The sequence below is a fragment of the Glycine soja genome, chromosome 9, assembly GCF_004193775.1.
Source record: "Glycine soja cultivar W05 chromosome 9, ASM419377v2, whole genome shotgun sequence".
In the NCBI taxonomy this organism is placed as follows: Eukaryota; Viridiplantae; Streptophyta; class Magnoliopsida; order Fabales; family Fabaceae; genus Glycine; species Glycine soja.
The window spans coordinates 31,882,262-31,898,693 of NC_041010.1; the positions used below are offsets into that span (position 1 = coordinate 31,882,262).

At 33.0% G+C, this 16,432-nt stretch overlaps 1 protein-coding gene across 3 annotated transcripts; it reads left to right on the forward strand.

The window, feature by feature from the left end:
* Positions 1-1,146: 1,146 nt before the first annotated feature.
* On the forward strand, positions 1,147-7,879 carry LOC114367062 (silicon efflux transporter LSI2-like). Of its 3 annotated transcripts, none has more exons than XM_028324148.1 (4): positions 1,147-1,375; positions 4,463-5,712; positions 5,864-6,053; positions 7,065-7,875. In XM_028324148.1, exons 2-4 carry the CDS (start codon positions 4,549-4,551, stop codon positions 7,325-7,327), a joined length of 1,617 nt encoding a protein of 538 aa, XP_028179949.1. In that variant the 5' UTR covers positions 1,147-1,375; positions 4,463-4,548; the 3' UTR covers positions 7,328-7,875. The 3 variants fall into 3 exon arrangements, with proteins under 3 accessions (XP_028179949.1, XP_028179948.1, XP_028179950.1); XM_028324147.1 differs by lacking the exon at positions 1,147-1,375 and adding an exon at positions 3,690-3,891 and having other exon boundaries at positions 7,065-7,874; XM_028324149.1 differs by lacking the exon at positions 1,147-1,375 and having other exon boundaries at positions 4,580-4,686; positions 4,814-5,712; positions 7,065-7,879.
* Positions 7,880-16,432: the final 8,553 nt, after the last annotated feature.

The window sequence follows — 16,432 nt, forward strand, 5'->3', positions numbered from 1 at the left end:
CTAGATACCCAAATATAACTGTGTTGAGTGCTAATTGATTTTTTAATTTTTATATTAATCAATCAGAATCAGTTCATTAAGCTAAAGTAAAACAGTTTCAATACCATTTCACAACAATGACAATTTGTTCCATCCAGATTGTGACTGCATGATTCCAACCAAGATCAGAATGATACTTATTTGCTATATTTTTGTGAGAACAGCACTTATAGTATCACATTTCTTTTTCTCTATACAAGACAAATCTTCCCTTATATGTTAATATTCTTATTGAAAAGACATGATTTGTAATTGCTTTGCATCGATTCTTGTCTCTTAAATCCTTTGTTAACAGCACTGGCCACTGAAAATTGCATGCACCACTTAAAAGAGAGTTCTAATTTGCACTTTCTAATTCTCTTTTTAATTAACAGTTGCATTTAGAAGCCATGTCATCTTTATAACACTCCTTGTCACAAGCTAGCCAATATACTTCTTTTCAACAAAATTGATAAGATTTCGTTAAGAAATTGTACTTCCAAAAACACTTTTATGCTCTAGCAATTGCACTTTTCGTATACTGTTTGTAATATACATCATTTTGAAAGTTACATAGAACATTGATGGATAGTCTTACTTGGATTCACGTAACTCGATCACACCAGATCATTTTGTTTCAAACATAATTATCATGTACTTTCCCCCCAGATTGCATTATCATATTTTAAAGCTTTGTTAAGCTAAGTAAGAAAGCCAAAATTGGCAAAATATTTACCAAGGTTATCAGCCCATATTTAATATTAATTAAATACGTAATTTATTTCTAATGTACAAATTGTCTTTATGTTAACGCGTGACTATAAACACCATCTTATCTGGCAATAATTTTATGTTGAAAACTATTTAATATGTGTAGTAATTTGGTGTGACGCAATGCTAATACAAGTACGTGTCAGTATGTATATTTAATTATAAAGTTGGTATTATGTCCAATATTTATTAATTTTAGGGTATCAAAAAATCATTTTGCGCTCACAAAGTGATGGCCCACAAGAGGAAAAAAATGATGAAGTATTTATTGTTCCTCAACACTTTAGTAAATGAAGTTGTCGTTTAATTTTTATTCTCAAGGTGTGGTGTATATATGCCGGGGGGGGGTCATGTGGCTATGAAGTGGCTTGAGAAAACTGAACATGCCGCAATTCCTATCTACCATTTTCCTAACTGATTAATTTTTTTTATTATTCTCAATCTCAATCCAGAAAAAAGAGACTTTAATTTCTAAAAGTTGATAGCTTTTCATGGACATTGCATGAACTCCAATTCAGGGACACCAAATCGATGAAAAGGTTCATTGTGTTAGACTTCAGAGCGTGATAGATTGTTGCTTTTTAAGGTAATTGAGATTTCTCTTTGCTAGTTTTCTTAATTATATCTTTGGTGATGATTTGCACGTACGATGCACTTTTACATATAATTTGATTAATTAAAGCTAAAATGAAAACTAAGCCTATGGGCGTTCGCATTTAGATGAGATTGCATGTCACTTTTTTCAATGTTAATGTTGGTTTAGTTGAATGAGTTTTGCTACACACACATATATATAAATGCTTTCCGTTGCTGGGTTTTGTGTGTCTTTTATAATTCACTAAGAAAGTTATAGTCTTATCTGATCCATTCACTAAGAAAGTTATAGTCTTCTCTGATCCATCTGATCCATGCACTTGGCTTTGATGAAATTAACTTTCAAAGCCTGTGTTTGAGCCTGAAGCAATTGCTCTATCTTCTCCTGCCTCTTAATCTTGTTCTCATGGGTCTGTAATGAGTTTTGCAACTCATCCATTTCACAATGGCAAAACACATGCAATACCAACAACAATTAACACAAATAATAGCTGTTTGTGTCCTTTAATCAAATGGTTTAAAATTCGAATTATAACCTTGGGTATAAATAAATCATATTAAAAAAAAAACCCTTATGTGTATTAAGTGTTCCTCAACAAAAAAGATAAAAACAACTTCATATTAGTATCATGGTCAGAAATATAAAAAAAAACTCTTAACTTATTCCTACAAATAAGTTGGATTAATATTAATGGTTACACATTGGATATATAAAAGAAACTCTTAAAATAACTCCAACTTATTCAGTCAACAAAGATACTGTATAGGGGTGGGTAAGTGGGTCGACCCGTCTCACGTAAGGCCCCCCCCATAAACCTGCATTGGCAGTGGATCGGGTCGGTCCGTCCCGCATTCTTACATGAACCAAATAAATTTGTCTGCCCCGCCCTACGAACCCCACGGGTCAAACAGGGCCTAATTTTAAAAGAATTTCAATTTCAATAAAAATACAACACAATCAAATTTAGTTCAATACAAATGTAAATAAAATCTCAACAATTAGTCAATTACATCAATAAAATAAATAATATCTTAACAAAAGAAAATCCAAATAATAAATCTAAAATATGAAACTTAAGCATCTCCAACAATAAATGATTTCATATTTGAAGTAGTTTCAACCTTCTTCATTTCCACATCTTCATCTTCTTTTTCTAAAACTCAAAATAATAATAAATATTAGAATAAAGTCAAGTGATTAAAAGACAACAATTATTACACATTATTTATCGTTGTGGTGTGTCGCGTGACTGCGTGAGCGTGAGTCGCGTTTTGTTTTTCTTGTAAGAAAAAGAGGTCGTATGACCACGCGCGTGCGTGACTGCGTGACGGAGAAGAATCTTGAGGAGAATGCAATGATAAGTGCTAAATATGAGTTATTTTTTATAATAAAAATTTATTGAAATATCTTTAAAAATATTTATTTAGCAGTTATTTTTTGCTTAAATAATAAGAATTAATATTTTTTATTTATGACTTGCAAATATGAAAATGGTAGATTAAAAGAAAAAAAAAGATAGAGAAAATATCAAAAATGAAGATTTTTAGCAGCTCAGGTCCTAACAATATCACTTATCTTTTTTATCTTAATCTTTTATTTTTGTTATCTTTTACTTTATTTTTCTTATTTTATCTTTTTTATCTTCATCATCTTTTAATTTAAATCTTTATCTCATCTAATATATTTCTAACTGTTTTTTTTTTTTTAATTCTAATATCTTGCTTGTAACTTGGTCACACAAATCAAACCTAGTGCGGGCAACCCGTGGGCCCAACGGGCTAAACCCGCATAATTCACGGGTTAAGCGGGACAGACAAACAAATATGACATAATCATGAACCGTTTAAAAAAATTGGTCTGTTACCCGCAGGTCAGTCCATGGACCTAGACCCGTTTACCCACCTATATTGTAATTACCATCCAATATTAAATATTAATTACGCGTGACCGTAAATACTACCTTATCGGACAGTAATTTGATTTCTTTTTTAGAAAACAGTAATTTGATCTTAAAAACTATTTAATATGGTGTGACTCAATGCCAATACAAGTACGTGTCAGTATGTAATTTTAATTATAAATATCGTACGATGTCATTTTAATTATAAATATCGTACGATGTCCAATATTGATTAATTTTAGAGTATGAAAAAATTATTTTGTGCCCATAAAGTGATGGCCCACAAGAAGGAAAAAAATGATGAAGTTTATATCGTTGCTCAACACTTTATTTAATGAAGTTGTCGTTTAAGTCTTTCATTCTCCATGGCACGTAATGTGTGTATATATAAGCCAGAAGGGGTCACGTTCTTCCATGTGGCTATGAGGTGTCTTCAGAACGCTGATCATGCCGCAATTCACATCTGCCATATTTTTCTAACTGATTGAAATATTTTTTATTTCTCAATCTCAATCCAGAAAAAAAGATACTTTAGTTTCTAAAAGTTCATAGCTTTTTCATGGAGACTGCATGAACTCCAATTCAGGGACAGCAAATCGATGAAAAGGTTCATATGTTAGACCTCAGCGCGTGACATATTGTTGCTTTTTAAGATCGAAAATGTGTGATGTGTGACAAACTCTAGTGCCGTTTCTCTGTTAGTTTTCTTATCCTTGGTAATGATTTGCACGATGCACTTAACATAAATTGATTAGAATTAAGATGAAATTATGGTTATATATGAAGTTCCCATTTGAAAATGTTGGTTTAACCTGAATGAGTAATTTGCTAATACTGTATATGCTTTAAATGCTATATATGAGCGTTTTTTCTAATTTATTTATAATTCACTAAGAAAATTATAATCTTGCATTATTTTGAAACAGTAATGTTATATGGTTGGAAGGATTTTCGTGAAAAGTGTGAGATTTTTCAAAATTATTAAAATGTTGTTAACCATGAACACATATAACTGCTCTACCTGCTTGATCAATGATCACTAAACCTTATTGACATAAGTGATTCACATTATTTGTTACAGTCACATAGTAGTAGATTGGATTCCCACGAAGGGAATCTCACAAGGTTGGATTTTCATGCATGCTTACTAACCAGTCAAATTGGCTTTTCATGTTCAGGAAATCTCATTCTACTATGGCATTGTTAATGGCCTAGAGGAGGAGTTTTCAGTCTCTGATTGTTGCTTCTTTTACAAGTCACAAGAATGGCACTAGCACCTGTTCCAAAACTTGTCCTGGGTTCAGTTGCCTTCGCAATCTTCTGGGTGTTAGCAGTTTTCCCTGCTGTGCCTTTTCTTCCCATTGGGAGAACTGCAGGATCCCTGCTAGGTGCAATGCTTATGGTAATTTTCCGAGTTATTAGTCCAGATCAAGCCTATGAAGCAATTGATCTTCCTATTCTTGGTCTTCTTTTTGGCACAATGGTTGTCAGTGTTTACCTTGAAAGAGCTGACATGTTCAAATACATAGGGAAATTGCTCTCTTGGAAAAGTAGAGGAGCAAAGGACTTGCTCTGCAGAATCTGTGTGATATCTGCTGTCTCCAGTGCACTCTTCACGAACGATACTGCTTGCGTCGTTCTGACAGAGTTCATATTGAAAATTGCAAAGCAGCATAACCTCCCACCACATCCTTTACTACTTGCACTTGCTACAAGTTCAAATATTGGGTCTGCAGCAACTCCAATTGGCAACCCCCAAAATCTTGTTATAGCTGTTGAGGGTAGAATATCATTTGGACAGTTTCTATTTGGTATTCTTCCAGCTATGCTTGTAGGGGTTGTAGTGAATGCTTTTATTCTTTTGGCTATGTATTGGAAGGTGTTGTCTATTCAGAAAGATGAAGAGGATCCAGTGGCAGAATATGCAGCAGAGGAAGAGGTTAATTCTCATCAGTTCTCTCCAGCCACAATGTCTCATTTCAACTCCCTTAATTCTCAAGAATGGAACACGCGCATAGACGGTTTTAACATTCCAAATTCCCCTCAAGTTCAGACTCTAAGAAACCAATCAGCTGTGAGTCATGGCGAAATTGACAGGGTTTTAGATTCCACAAGAAACTCAAATGCATCAAAGGAGGAGACAAATGGTATGCCTTCTCTGACAAAGGAGGAAACAAATGGTAGTCCTTCAAAAGCTGATGCAATTCTAGATAAACCAGTAGAAGCAGATCTCTTGCTCACTTCAGAAACAAAGGACTATAGAAGTGTAAGATGGAAATATGTACTGTGGAAGTCCTTTGTTTACATAATCACATTAGGAATGCTGATTGCAATGCTTCTAGGTTTGAATATGTCATGGACTGCTATTTCAGCTGCACTAGCTTTGGTAGTTCTTGATTTCCAAGATGCTAGGCCAAGCTTAGAGAAGGTAAAACCTATGAACACAACATCTTGTTTAAGATTTCTTTTTTTATTTTTTATTTCTCTTCCTCTTGAAACACTAGCAAGTAGCTATTGTTGTTCTCGTGCAACTTTAACTTTGAACAATCTCTTAGAATGTTTTTTTCTTCTTGGAACAGGTTTCTTATTCACTCTTGATATTCTTTTGTGGAATGTTCATCACAGTAGATGGCTTCAACAAAACTGGGATTCCAGGTGCTCTTTGGGATGTCATGGAGCCTTATTCTCAAGTAGATCGTGCCAGTGGAGTAGCAATACTTGCTCTAGTTATACTCATCCTATCAAATGTGGCTTCAAATGTACCAACTGGTACGTGGGTGATTATTCTGCCAAAATATTTTCATCACCACTTTTTTTTTTCTTCTAGCTTTTTTGTGAACATTGAATGCATCAGCATGTTAGAAGGAGCTTTTTTGTGAACATTGAATGCATCAACATGTTAGAAGGAGCCTGATTTTTAAAGTCCGCTTTCTCAATATTCGCTGAGTTGGTTGTTAAAATGCTCTTTAATCTTTATTGAAAGTTTTATTGCCCTCCAAGAAATACAGGAACTTGGATGATTGACTTGTTAGCAGAAAACATTAATGTCCTTGAATATCTTCATTAAGGCTTTCCAAAGTCAAGGGGGGGCTTAGGCATTGTCAACATAATAGCTTTTGTCCTTTATGATATTCAGCATACAATTGGTGGAAAATCTTGTTTTAAGAGAATCAAGTGAAACAAAATAGTTCATTTTTAGAACAAGATATCCTTTTACCGTATATATTTATAAATTAAGTGAAGCACCACTGATGGTTATTTTCTGTTGTAAACGTAAATGATTGAGCAGTTACATCTGCAACAAGTTGATTTAATAAAAGGGTCTTGAAATTTTGTCACTTTATAGTCTCCAACCTAGAAAGTAGTTATTGGAAATTTTTGAGCTTGACAGTTTCACAAATCATTAACCATTAAATTGCTAAACGTATTCTGTGGTTCATTTCTAATCCAAAATAGTGGCTATGTTTTTGCACAAACTTTCTGATCACAGAAAACTTGAAAAAACCTACCAATTTATGGGTCACCAAATGTTCATGGCAACGTATAGTACATATGCAGTCTCCTTTTTCTGAGACACGGCCTAGCGACAAGAACATAATCACTTTCATTTTATTTTTGAAAAATCAAAAGTTTACAAAATTAGTTAAATCTATATATGCATTCTACAATTAGTCATAACTCAACTTTATCTTCATTTCTTTCTATCAAAACTGTTTTTGGGTTGATATTGTCACTTTGATATGATGCACCCTTTACCAATCTCATGTTTATGTTTGCCAGTTCTATTGCTTGGAGGACCAGTTGCAGCCTCAGCTGCTGCAATTTCCCAAGAGGATGAAAAAAAAGCATGGCTCATCTTGGCTTGGGCCAGCACAGTTGCAGGGAACCTTTCACTATTGGGATCAGCTGCTAACTTGATAGTGTGTGAACAAGCTCGCCGAGCCCCCAACATTGCATACACATTAACCTTCTGGAACCATCTGAAGTTTGGTCTTCCTTCCACCCTTATAATCACTGCTATTGGTTTGACACTCATAAGATGATTGGAATTTTATTGAACACAGATAGTCTTACAGTAGAAATTTTATCCAAAGGCAAAATAAGTTTAGTGCAATGTGATTTAGGGGTAGTTAGGAAAATGTATGTATCATTAATGGATTTTCTGTGTTCTGATCATTCATGTTACTTACAAATAGAATCACTGATTATTCTGAAAGTTGGCCAGGGATGCTTTGATATTTCAACTTTGAAGGAAAAAGGAAAAGAAAAAGCTAATCTAAGACTTGTTTCTTATTAGAAGGGAATATTAGAGTGGTCACAAGTGTTAAACTTGGGTACTTACGCCATCTCCAACTGTGATTCTTATAGGGATTCTTAGAATAAATACTAAGGCTTACGAGTTTTTACTATTGAAGTTAATATAGTGGCTTCCCTTCTTGGAAAATAATCAAGTCTTTCTATCTTTTGCTGCGTTCTCAAGTCCTGAACTTTTGAAGTTGCGTTTCTGTAGTATACCAATTCGTTAATATATTACCAAACCATTTTTAGTTAACATAATGACACCGAACTCTTACTGTAGTCCGCATTACTGAATCAGTTTTTTTTCTTCAACAATTAAGAATTGTTTTCCTCCCCTCACAACTTCAGAGCAGTTCTATTAAGATTTGTAATAATGTGACTGACAAGTGTAGAACCAGTTCTAAGTTTTCAATATTAACAATTATTTTGATTTTCAGAAAGAATACAAAATATATAAATTTGAGTTACATTGTGAAGCTTATTTGAAACTTTTAAGAATTCTACTATTGAATTAAAAATTTGTGGAAATTCTTAAATGGCAATGTAGTATTCATTAAAATTTGTGGAGATACTCTTAGAACCTGTTTTTTCCTGTGGACATAATTTTACCCATCCTATTAAAATCTAACTATAACAATACACATGAAGAGCTAGCATGTTACTTTAATACTGTTGATTCTACAATGCATTTCCATTTTTGACCTCCTATTGATTTTGCGGTTGGGCTTTCTCAACACTGATTGCAGGCATTTGTTTTCTGCACTCTCACTATTAAATCCTGCACTTCCCATTGTATTCCGGAGAGCACATTCCGAAATGCAACAACATTCCAGGATAGGCATTCCAAAATGCAAGGGGAGGTGCAAGATTCAAATGCCCTGTTTGCAACACTTCATTTTATTTTGTGGTCTGTTATAATTGGCCTGATATCATCTATGGCTTCCAAATTTCCATATTCATACATGGATGGCTATTGCATCCCGAAGTATTAGAACAAGTATCTAATAGGATCTTCCAGCTGCAAAATTCAGACTTCACAGGTGGTGACGGAAGGAATGTTTTTTTTCAGACTAACTTCTCAGGTTCAGTGTATCTTGCAGCTTTTCTACTAAATCAATTTCAATATAACTGTTATGCATTAGGACAATGAATTTTTGCTGTTTATTATATGTGATTTTGGAAATGGTTTCTTTTGCAGGTTATTAAGTAGACGTTTATTGTATTTAGTATTTGTTTCAAACATCTATATTTGTAGGTTATTAAGTATTTGTAGTTATGTTGTTCACGTCTATATTTAGTATTTGTTTCAAACATCTCTGTTCTATTTTCAATATCTATTCAAGTTAAATGTATGGCTTGTATGACAAATTGAAGGATGTTTAGGTAAACAGACTTGGAGGTTTATGGCGGGAGTGGTTTGCATTTGTCATGTTAGTCATCCCACCAAAGCTAAAGTTAGTATTTATCTCTTTTTTAAAAAAAATTTTTACGTGTGTTCAAGTGTTTGTTAAATTTTACATTGAATCTTTATATTGTGATTTCTGTGAGATATTAGTTGATGCCAAATTTGTAGAAATTAGCATAAAGAGTTTTCAGAGTTTGATAAGAAATCACAAGACCTGGAGGCTCAAGAATATGCAATTTGAAGGGATCATATATCCTTCATTGCAGAATAGTCATTATTGTTCATTCTCTTCTTAATTCAAATCTTCTTTTTTACGCTCTTTCAAACTGTATTAGTATTTGGTGTGGCTAATCGATTTTGATTTGTGACAAACAAGAAGCACATGAGAGCACATTGTCTAAGCAGAGAGAGAGGACTAGCACAAATGGAAGATGTTGGGTAATGAATACTCCCACAAACAAAATTATTAACACCCACAAAGAATCTTGAGAACACAAACATAGATTACGTCATAAGAAAAATAATAACAAACATAAGAATTTAGTGTGATTCCGCACTTCTTGCTTATGTTCACGGAATCGTCTTAAAATATTTTTACTATCACAAGAATGATTGCAAGATTATAAACCACCCCAGATAGTGTATCACTCTACAAACATGAGTACTCCACTCAATGGTTACAAGAAATGATAATACTCTCACACAAAGATATTTTTCTTTCAGCAAAGTAACTTTGGTTCACAATTTCTCTTCTCACACACTCTCTCTTCGTGTGTTGTGTTTCTCCACTAATTCTCTTTCTTTTTATAGTGAAAATTATCACCAACTATAATAAATAAGCTCTCTTGAAAGTTGAAACAAAACAACTTTCAATGCATCCATTCAACTAAGGTTCATCTAGTAAAATGTAATCTTTCATTTTGCATTTAAGTCACTTAGTGATAAAAATTTAATTCCCAATTTGCATGCACCTTATTTTTGGCTTGAAACTCTCCAAAAGAAGAATTTTAAGACCTCTCTTTTGGTTCCTATATTCTGTGTTCTAGTAATTTTGTTAGTGGCCAATTTGAAGCAAAGCATTGTCAATGTCATGTCTGTTTAGGTGGCCAATTTGAAGAAATATAACCGATTATCCACATGTATTTGTGCAGAGATGTTTGCAAAAATATATCACAATGATATTTTATACAAGGAAATGTAGCATGTCTGTGTTGGACCCCTTGACACTCTTTTGAGGGAAGGAGAGTTTATTACTTCCGCAAGGTCATATGGAACATGTACAAATTATATGGGCGTGTGCATGTTTTCTTAATCTCCGACTTTAATTTCAGTAAGATGCTCGTGCTACTACTTTTTTCTTGCTCCATATCATGTTTTGGATACTCTGGCTTAATTGTTCTATTTCCATAAAAATTGAGAGATTATACTAGATTTGGGTGTATTTTAATTATAGATTTCATGCCGGGATGCAGTTATTTTAGATTTCTTCAATGTCAAGATTTGTGGGTTTATGTAATTTTGATTTATTTATTTTCTTGACTGATTTATTTTTGCAGTGTGTGTCTCTGAATGTCCAAGATCTTCAAGGGCAATGCTTTCTCTGAGAAACATTTTTCTGAGAAATGCTTTATCCAATTCTACAAGCTTGATATTTGCTTTCCTTTGATGTTTCATGTTTGTTCCTTTTTGGGACTTAACTGTTGAAGAACGAATTTCTTTCTGCAGTGAGAGGGCAAAGAGAAGAGCAACTCATTCCTTGAAAATTCTTCTTTTTACATTGAAATTTGGCTTTAGAGAAGAGTCCACTAATCATTTTATTGGGCCAAAGTGCCAAACCAGAAGGGAATTGGTTCTAATTTTGTGCATCAAATGATCCATAATTCAAGAGAAAGAAGAGACTCAAGACCTATATTGTGTTGACAGTGGAGAGAAAGTTTAAAAACATAAACAACTTCAAATGGATCGAGAACAAGTATAATGTGTGATACTTTCTACCCCGACATATAAATAAATAAAATATATAAAAAATATCGGTAACCAAATTCACACAGGTAAAAGGTTCACATTCACTTCACTATTATCAATTAAAACTTATTAAAAATATATTCGGCTCGAAACAAGGCCGTCAAAATTTACAAAAATATTTTGTTAAGTCAGTGAAATAAAATAAAATAGACTAACATTATGCAATTAATATAAAACTTATGTTCCACTGTCACATCCTATCTGAACATTGTGTCCCAACGTCCTTCAGCACAAGGTTCCTTTAAGCACTTCACCTAGCCATCTGCTCCCCCGAACACAAGGTTTAAGATCATCACAGGATCCAAACACAAACAACAAACCGGGAGTGAGTTATCACATTCCTAACTACTAGAGAGAAACAAAACAACATATAGTAGCCAAATACAATTTACTTAGCATATCTCACATTATTTCATCATTTTATCATTCAAAATTCACTTTTCATCCATCAATCACACTTTTCAATCATCAATCACATTACACAAGAATCACACGTTCTGATCAAGACATAATAACACCTCAATTTCATAATAAACAATTAGCAAGCGCATGAGACAATTATGCTAAGACTCAAGCCTACATGCAATATGGTACCATGTTAGTGAAAAATCACCCTGGGGCGCTTAGGAGTACATAACAAGACACACCACACAATGGGTTTGCCAGGTCACTCTCACTAAGTAAGATCATAGGGAGACCAATCAGGGTCACGATGTTTTGCGAGAATGCTCCAACCATATGGGATCAACATAAGCTTAAAAGAGCACTCAAACCCGGTGACCCCCAAGGCCTACACTCCGAAGAGTCCGTCAGGCCCTCTCCCTCCTAATTCAGGTCCAACCCCTAAAATCATTTTAGCACACAGACACTGCTAGTGAATTATACAATACCCACGACCTCACACTCGTGTCTTAAGCACGTACAACATATTGCGCTACAATTTAACACTGGTTCCTAAATAGGACCCTACACTTTCTCTTTAACACTGCGCATAAACACTGGTCGGGTTATTGTATAATTCATAGCTCACGATATAATTAATGTAACATCAAGTGTTAACACATCCACTTATTCACAATCGAATATCATGTCCACACTTTAACATCTCATAACATTCCCAATGATATTCATAAGGTACAACATACACATGTTCATCAAATTTAACCATAATATTCTCAAACTACAACACTTAATAATTTTTGGAATCATACTATAACACTCTACAATATTATTTACATAAATTGTTAATATAAATAACTACACACATATATATATATATATATATATATATATATATATATATATATATATATATATATATAAACTAGCATACATCATATTGAATCACAAGTTACAAAGTAAGCTTTCAATGCACAAATTCTAAATAATTATATGAACACTTTGGTCAATTTCAATTATGATATTAATTTTTTAAATTATATATAAAAACCTAAACAACAAGAGAAAGAGAAAATACAAAATCAATATCTCACTCTAAATTTCTCCTTACTTTATTTCATCAATTCATGTTAATTAGAAAAATGCTCGATTTATAGAGTTCACGCTCAACACAATAGCATATCAATTTCACAATTATAACTATAAGGATAGAATAAAAAAATGACAGAAACACCTAAAAACTCATTCCAATTGATACTCTAAGGATCCCTACACATGTTCTCATTAATTCCCAATTGTGAATAACTCATCTCTTATCTCTAAGCGGGCTCACGTGTCTTCAGCTAGCGATAGCAGCATCCCTAGCGGTTCCATGAGATTCCTCCAATTTTTTTCCTTTAACTGCTCCGATAGAGTTCCCAAACGTCAAAGAGACAGAGAAAGGATTGAAGCCTCCACTTGTACTGTCATCATGCGATTTATTTTTCTCCCTTCTCAAGTATTATCTCGAAAATCCCAACGGTGAAAGCATGAAAAACTGAATTTCTAACAACATATCCAAATTTCATGAAAATCCAACGGTTATCGAATCCGGGATCGTTGTTTTTCCGAGACAGCTCTGGGTTTCTGCGGGAAAGGAAAATGCTACAAAGTGAGGGGTATTTCTCTTATATCAGACAAAATATCGAAATTCCCAACGGTGAGAATGCTCGAAATTGGGTTGCGAACGTGGTGCTCAAATTTCACGACGATCCAACGGTGAATGAGTCCGAGATCGTCATTTTTATGAGACAAGTTAGGTGACCTGCAGGAAAAAGAGAGGATTTTGGGAGAAGAGAGAAAAAACGAAATTGTGAGGCCGAGAAAGCTGATGAGTCAATCTGAAAATAAATAAAATATCCTTTTTGTTTTCTCTCAAATCATTATTTTAATTAATAATTATATCTTCTTATTTATTTATTTATAAAATCTTATCATTATTTTTAAAATTCTATTTATTTATAAATAACAATTCTTTTTAATCTAGTTTACGAAAATTGAGATGTTACATAATGTCATTTGATATTGTAGTGAACTATGACCAACCATAAGAGTTCCTATATATGATATATATGTGCGTGTGTGTGTTCTGCAATCAAGGGTTCATTAGCTGGTCTTTGGTAAGAGCAACCAAGCACATACTATGTAACAATCAAGATTTCAAAATGTTTCTAAAAATTGTGATGAGTGAGAAAGTCTTTTTCTTCTTTAGTTCTTTTCTTTTGGAAGTGTTCTTAACTTCTTATGCAATGATCTTTGATAGTATAAATCTTAATATAATTTTCTACTTTATTAATTTCATCAATGAACCTTTCCATTATAATTTATATCTTATTTTAGGCTCTAGATATCTAATGCCTAAGCCAATACAGCTAATAATGTAATTTATTCATTTAACCCATCTGATAATAAAGTATTTTATTTACATTAACAGTACATATATTCTTTGCTGCATAAAAGCTTTACTTCATAAGTTCATATAAAAGATTTGTTATACTTGGCGAGAAAGAAAACGTTTTGGCTTTCTATGTATTGATAGCATAAAGGTGTAATTTGGATTGCATACTACTGCATATACCGATTGTAGAATAATGATTACCAGTAAAAATACTTTTCAGGCATTTTAGAAGGAAGAAAACTCAATTATATGCTACCTATACTAGCTCTTGCCATATTTCAAATTCAACCTATTTATGATAGGGTGTATTTTCCAATATGGTATTTGAATGGATTAAGAGCAATCCATTTCAAGCAGGGATATTTGTGAGAATAAAGTTTGTCAATTTAGACTTCAAGTTACATTACTACAAAGAAAATATTTAAAATCGATTTTTAATTGATGATAAAAGTAGAATATTTGTAATATCAATTTAAAAACTAATGTCAAAAATATTTTTTTACATTAATTTTTCCTTAAACCAATGTTCCTTAAACCAATGTAGAATGCATATTAAAATATAAAAATTAATCTTCCACCACTTGGCTACATAGGTTGTGTCTTAAATCGATGTAGAAAGATGTTTTCAACATCGGTTTACTTGATGCCTGCACCATTATAACAAGTCTCGAAATATGAACTAATTGATCATTGAAGCTCGGACCCTTGGTGTTTAGGGGTGTCAAACTGAGCCAGGTCCAGCGGGCTGGCCCAACCCGTTCTCCAAAAAAGTTTGGATTGGGTTGGAATTTGAGACTCGTAAACCGTTTAGGCCCATCCCGTTTAGCCCGCAAGTTCGGCAGGCCAGAGACAGGCCGGGGCGGGCCAACCCGCATTATTTATTTTATATTATTTTGATAAATTTTTGTTACTTTTCACTTTTTTTTTTGTTATAGATGATGATGATTTGTTTGATGAAGATTTAATTGTGAAGACAATTTCTTCGAAGGGTGCATCCAATGTTGTTGATGTGGAAGAAAATGATAATGAATGAGTAGTTTGTAGGACTTTAAGTATTTTAAGGATTATGTTTGTGGACAATTATCTTTTTGTTGTTAACTTTGTGTTTGTGTTGTTAACTTTGTATTATGTTTGTGGATAATTACTGTGGACATTGAGTTTGATGCTTGAATGTGAGTTTGTGGACAATTAGTGTGGACATTGAGTTTGATGCTTGAATGTGAGTTTGTGAACAATTAGTGTAGACATTGACTTTGATGCTAATGTGAGTTTGTGGATAATTATTGGACATTGAGTAGTCTTGAGTTTATGTTTATGATTATTATTATTGAGTTTGAGTTATTGGATAATTATTTTGTATTGTGGACTTTTAGTTTATCTTTATGATTTATAAATTAGAATAATTTAGTTTAAGTTTGTATATATAAATATTTTTTTAATCTGTGTAAAAATCTTAAATACAGGAAGTTTTGAAATGAAGAGATTAGAGGCACACAAGGTGACAAGGTCATCTAGATTCTAGATATTAAAGTTTGTGATAAGTTTTATTCTTTTATTGTTTACTACTAGTATAGTATTATTTTTAGTTATAAAAAATTATAAAGAGACTAGAGTTAGATTCAAAATTGATGTTACCAACAACGATAAAAGACAATACAAAATCTGAAGAAGAAAAAATTGGCGGGCTGTGGGTGGCCCATGGGACAGCTTAAAACGGGCCGGGCTAGGAAAGGTAACTCGTTTTGCTTAGCAGGGCTGGCCCATTTATGGCGGGCCAGGCCAAAACGGGCTAGGCCGACCCGTATTGACAACCCTATTGGTGTTGACTTGATATCTACTTATGGGTGTTTCTAATAGATTGTTTTTTTAAGGTAAATTAAATTATTCTTTTTTAAAAACTAAAAATATTAGACATATTTTTAACAGTTTCTTTCTACATTCCTTCAATCTCAAGTGCTACTGTTGACTCCTAGGCAAGCGTACCAAGTTACACAAGTAGTATAAAATGATAAGACCTATCAAATTTCATAGGGACTATGTTTGTACTCAAAGTTATATATATATATATATATATATATATATATATATATATATATATATATATATATATATATATAGTGATTAAGAAATTAGTGACTCAAATTGAATCTTGTTCATTGATTAGCTACAAGTATAAACTAAGAGGAATTAACTACAAAGCAAGGAACGTGAAGGTTAAGAAAATAAATGCTTGAAGTTGTGAGATGGTGTTGTGATGAGTTAATGAATATGTTAGGGGTTCCGTTTACCAGAATTACTTTTGATGTAATCTTAATAGATTTTTCTCTTTCAACATTAATATGATTAGTACTCGTATCTACTAGTCTATTCTAATCAAGATCCCTCAAGGGAAAGAACATAAATTACTTAATATCGCTTACAATTCCTTGTCGATTCATTACTAAATGATTTGCATTAAGAGCATAGATGTATGAATAGGCTAAAGAAGACCACTCTATCCCTAGATATGACTCACTTTAGATATTATTTTCAAGTTCTTAGCATACAAACATTTTCCAATATTTATATCCTAAAACAGTACAT

What these genes read in the sequence shown, in the direction of transcription:
- LOC114367062 (XM_028324148.1), top strand. Translation starts at nt 4,549, where the DNA reads ATGGCACTAGCACCTGTTCCAAAACTTGTCCTGGGTTCAGTTGCCTTC. An exon ending in CTAGGCCAAGCTTAGAGAAG is followed by an intron (nt 5,713 to 5,863) that starts GTAAAACCTATG and finishes TTCTTGGAACAG; the next exon opens with GTTTCTTATTCACTCTTGAT. An exon ending in GGCTTCAAATGTACCAACTG is followed by an intron (nt 6,054 to 7,064) that starts GTACGTGGGTGA and finishes TATGTTTGCCAG; the next exon opens with TTCTATTGCTTGGAGGACCA.